At 44.9% G+C, this 4,762-nt stretch overlaps 2 protein-coding genes and 1 long non-coding RNA gene across 4 annotated transcripts in view; 2 read left to right on the top strand and 1 right to left on the bottom strand.

The window, feature by feature from the left end:
• ATP5F1B (ATP synthase F1 subunit beta) overlaps positions 1-2,491 on the top strand; it is an 8,543-nt gene extending 6,052 nt beyond the window's left edge. The window contains exons 8-10 of the mRNA XM_006165625.3: positions 261-473; positions 837-1,038; positions 2,230-2,491. Coding sequence (XP_006165687.1) covers positions 261-473; positions 837-1,038; positions 2,230-2,330 — 516 coding nt within the window. The 3' untranslated portion in view covers positions 2,331-2,491. The remainder of the gene's footprint in view (positions 1-260; positions 474-836; positions 1,039-2,229) is intronic.
• The window catches only part of LOC106733512 (uncharacterized), an 8,132-nt gene extending 4,818 nt beyond the window's left edge, over positions 1-3,314 (bottom strand). For both annotated transcript variants that reach the window (XR_001369560.1, XR_001369559.1), the window contains exon 1: positions 3,237-3,314. This is a non-coding gene — a long non-coding RNA (uncharacterized LOC106733512). The remainder of the gene's footprint in view (positions 1-3,236) is intronic.
• A 106-nt stretch (positions 3,315-3,420) lies between these two features.
• The window catches only part of BAZ2A (bromodomain adjacent to zinc finger domain 2A), a 49,994-nt gene continuing 48,652 nt past the window's right edge, over positions 3,421-4,762 (top strand). Inside the window, exons 1-2 of the mRNA XM_006165626.2 lie at positions 3,421-3,569; positions 4,082-4,192. Of these exons, the coding sequence (XP_006165688.1) occupies positions 3,495-3,569; positions 4,082-4,192 (186 nt within the window). The 5' untranslated portion in view covers positions 3,421-3,494. The remainder of the gene's footprint in view (positions 3,570-4,081; positions 4,193-4,762) is intronic.

The raw sequence follows: 4,762 nt of genomic DNA, 5'->3' as shown, positions 1-4,762 counted from the left end.
CTTATTTGTAACTCTTAAGAGTGGAGTAAAATGTATAATAAAAACCATAACGAATGACTGAAAATTCTCTCATGGTTTAGAAGGATCAGTTAATTTGCATCTGAGCTCACTCAGCAGATATTAGGGTGATTATCACTTTTGTGGCAGCCTTTTAAATGCTAATATAAAGGGAGATGATAAAGAGAAGTCAGAAAGTGATAAAGTTTATATGGAGTTACATTGGCTCCTGCTGCTCTTCATGAATTCTTAACTGACTTTAGGCTATCTATGTACCTGCCGATGACTTGACTGACCCTGCTCCTGCCACCACCTTTGCCCACTTGGATGCTACTACTGTGTTGTCCCGTGCTATCGCTGAGTTGGGTATCTATCCAGCTGTGGATCCTCTAGATTCCACCTCTCGCATCATGGATCCCAACATTGTTGGCAGTGAGCACTATGATGTTGCTCGTGGGGTGCAAAAAATCCTGCAGGTGAGTGTGTTAACTATGTGGAATTCGTGGCTCTAAAGTCCTGATGAGCGAAGCAAATTTATTGTATGTTAGGACCAGGGCTTTCCTAGTGACTTGTGATTTACTTTGGAGCAAGGAAAGTTGAGACCAGCAGTTGCTAGTGAGTGTTGATGAAGTCTCTAGTACTTAGGCTTTGGAATCTTTTTTTTTTTTTTTTTTTAATGGTGCCAGACTGGGTATAGAGATACTAATCTTGTCAGAGAGTCTTCATGACCCTAGTCATGTAACTTTCCCTTTAGCTTTTTCAACTCAGGTTTCTGTCCAGATTAAAGGAATAGGAACATTTACTCAGACCTCTTTTTTTTTTGTTGCTTTCTCCTTTAGGATTACAAATCCCTCCAGGACATCATTGCCATCCTGGGTATGGATGAACTTTCTGAGGAGGACAAGTTAACTGTGTCCCGTGCACGGAAAATACAGCGTTTCTTATCTCAGCCGTTCCAAGTTGCTGAGGTCTTCACAGGACATATGGGGAAGCTGGTACCTCTAAAGGAGACCATCAAAGGATTCCAACAAATTTTGGCAGGTAAGATTTTGAGTACAAGCTGAATAAAAAATTAAAAAACTGAAATCTTGACTCTTGCCTGATGATATTCCCATTACAGCTGTCAAGCAAATATAATTTATAAGTAGCTATTTTTCTACCAGTTTTGTTTGAAAATACATTTCACTTTCAAGAATGTAATTTGTATTACTTGATTCTCTTAACTCCCTTCAATCTATATAATCCAACACTTACTGTTTTCGGTGGGAGCTATTTACTCTTAAGTGAATTTTTTTTAAAAGAGTTTTTTTGTTATAAGGCATGTGCACTCACCTAAGAGAAAGAAAGTGAGAAATCATCCCTGGGGGGGCGGATTTCCACTCTGCAGTCTGTTCTCATCCATTCTTCTCTTGAGATTTTGTGCACACACACGCCTGGCATGAGTTTTAAGCTGCTGGATGTAGGACTTGATGTTAGTGGACTAAGTGGGAGTCCAGTGATGTAACCATTACACCACCTGCTGGTTACCTCTAAGTGAATTATAAATGAAGTAACTGGGGCACAGAGAAGTTTAAAATAAACTGTCCTAACATATGATAGCCAAAGTAGAGAAGAAGAATTTGAATTTAGGGGCCAGCAGGTGGCTTGGTGATTAAAGCATTGGATCCCGTATGGCCAGCTCTGTGGTTTGAGTCCCATACCCAGCTGCCTGAAGAACATACGAGGCACTTGTGCTTGTGTGCCCAAAATCCAGAGAAGAGAATGAAGGAGAAAGGATTGTGGTGTGGCGATCTAGCCTGGAGGGGGTTGATTGATTTCTCACTTTCTCTCTGGTGAGTACTCACATCATATGGCAAAAATCTTTTAAAAAATTTTTTTCGAACTCAGTTTCTGTGTCTTCTGACCATGTATTCTTAATCCACAGTTACATATTTTCTTAAAATTTGATTTGTTGAGGGAAGCTTAAGAAAAGTTTTTTCAATTATTTTCACTTTATTTAATTTGACCAGGGAGTAAGTGAGAAAGCAAGCCACCAGGTTTGATACTCAGACTGTGGTTGGTCATGTGGGACCAGCACCCTTAACCACCATGCCACGTGCTGGCCCCTGAGAAAAAGTTTTTTAATGACATGGATTCATCATATTCTGACTGGTAGCCTCAAGTCATGAGGTATGTGTACCCTACAAAACTTATGAGCCTTTCACTTACTAGTTGGATTTTTTTCCCATATAGGTGAATATGACCATCTTCCAGAACAGGCCTTCTATATGGTGGGACCCATTGAAGAAGCTGTGGCCAAGGCTGATAAGCTGGCTGAAGAGCATTCGTCATGAGATGTCCTTTTGGCATATTAAGCACTCATCTTTGCTGTTCCTCTCCTTCCCCCAATCCAAAAAGCCAGTTTTTCGTGTAGGCCACACAAGAGCCTTGATTGAAGACATTGTTATGTCTGAAGAGTATTTAAGGTTTCCAATAAAATGTACATCCCTCAGAATTTGTCTTTTCTGGTTCTGACAACATAGCCAACACCAAAGTTTCTGATAATAAGGTTTTTAGAATGGCCAGCCATAAGTTTTTGCACAAATTAGACCATGCATGTTTGAAATGGATCATCAAAAAGAGTAATAGCTATTCTCTTGACAAGTGTGTCTCTTATGAGGGGTCTTTGGGGAGAATGTGATCTTAGTGGGGCCTTAGCTTTGACCCTTCTATGGCATTTGTTCAAGCACATTATTTTTTTAGAAGGGCATATTGTAAAATATGTTGATTTATTTTTTAGAGCTAGCATTCCAAGGAAAGTCAAGAGTATGTGAATTGAGTTTTTAGGAAATAGTGATGACCAATACTTTAAAACTGAGTAAAAATTCCTTACATTTTAGCTAGGCTTTCATTTCTATGGAAAAAGTTCCTAAATCCTTATCAAAGCCTTGAGGCTGTGTGGGAGTGTCTAGGAGGCCCAGCCTGATCTCTGCCAAGATTCCTATTAAAGCTTGGTACAGAGACTTAGCCTGTTATTAAGAATAGCAATTTTAGGGGCTCTGAACTGAATAACAGGATTAGGTCGTTTCCCATTCATTATATAGTCCACACAAAGGTGCAGGGTTGGAAGAAACACTGCCATTTCAGTTTTTAAAAGTGCAAGCAAGGTCAGATTTGTCTCAAGTATTATTTTCCCTGCCCAGACCCATCCTACTGCCCTCTCCTGGTAGCACAGTAGACTGCGAGAACTCTGATCTCACCATTTTGAAATCCGTGAAGGCCATTTGCTGGGATGTGGTTCTCAGCTAATGACTGTTTACAAACCAGCTGGGCTTTTGTCCTGAGGAGGAGCTTGCTTCTATAAGCTCCACCCTCCGAGGCCTCGAGTTGGGTAGAAGCTGGGCGGAGATAAACTGATCTTCTAATTCAGAGGCCCCTAGGGGCTGAAGGTTGGGGAGGGGCCTTGGGAGAGGCGCCAGGGGAGGAGTAGGGGCCTCTAAGCTTCCTCCCATCTGCCTATGACGTCCTTGGTACCAGCGTCTCCTGTGTCACGATCTGGACAGAAGGTGGAGCTCCTGAGCTGCGTGTGCCTGGTAGTTTTGCTCCCAGAAAAGCTTGGATTTAGGGAAATGCTGAGTTATGGGGGTGGGGACGCTCTCTGTAAGTCCTGACTTTCGAGTGGGTAAGAATAAGGTGGAGAAAACCTCAGGGCATGGGGCAATTCTTTCTGCTTTATTTTCCCACTCAGACACTGACCTGGGAACTGAAATTCTGAAAAGTCATTTGCATCCCTCCACCCCTTCCCCCAACACTTTCATGTCCTTCAGCATTTATCTAGAACCTTCTCCTCCTTAGCCGCATTTATTTCCTTCTCCCTCTACCGCCCTCTTCTACCACGCCACTGGAGTGTCAACACAGTTCTAACCTTCCTCCATATTCCTCCTGGTCTGCCCTGTCCTCGCCGCCTCCCTCTCTCCACCCAGAGAAAGCCCCGCCCTTCCCTCCTCCCTCCCCACCCCAGTCTGTCACACAGGGACATCACCCTACAGCAGTTCAGGCTGTGTGGTTCGCAGGAAGCATACATTGGCTTTTTGATTCTTGCTAGTTCCCGGCTCACAGTTTGGGAGGACTTAACAACTGCCTTGACGTGAAGGGGGATCCAAGGACAGTGAGGAGCTGGGTGGTCCCAGCCTGGAGCTCCGCCAGCCAGACATGGGTGAGTATGGGGACCAGCCCCGGGGAAGGCCTGAGGGATGCCTAGTTCTCTCCCTGGCTGACTCAGCAGGGGTGGGGCCTAACCTTTGCTCATCCGGGGGTAAAGGAGGGGAAACAGTACCGGGGTGGTGGGAAGACAGCGCTCAGCCTGTGAGGCTGCAGACCCTGGGACCCTGAGCACCGGCAAGCTCCAGCTCCAAGGAGAGCTGAGACTATACCTTAGGCCAAGACTCCCTCCCTCCCCCACCGTGGAGTTTTAACCCTCGTCCTCCCACTTAAGCTGGTGAGATTCAAGCATTAGTATTCACCAGTACTGACTGCTAGCCCTACACAAGGAAAGCCCACTTTTGGCCGCGTTGGAGGGTCTTTAAGACGCCTTCCTTCGCCCTAATTTCTCTCTGGCCTTTTAAGTCTGTCTTTTCTCCTCCCCCACCCTGACCTACCACCAGGTGGGGGCTACACTGAGCAGCTGCTTCCTGTTGCCCCAGAGGTTGCTGCAAGGGTGGTGGTAGTTGGGGGAGAACTGAAGTAGAATACAGCCGATCTCCACGGTCCCACGTCAGCCTCAGGC

This window comes from Tupaia chinensis, unplaced genomic scaffold (genome assembly GCF_000334495.1).
Source record: "Tupaia chinensis unplaced genomic scaffold, TupChi_1.0 Scaffold143970_1, whole genome shotgun sequence".
NCBI lineage: Eukaryota > Metazoa > Chordata > Mammalia > Scandentia > Tupaiidae > Tupaia > Tupaia belangeri.
The sequence above is the reverse complement of the archived record's forward strand: the minus strand, read 5'-3'. Positions and strand labels throughout refer to the sequence as shown.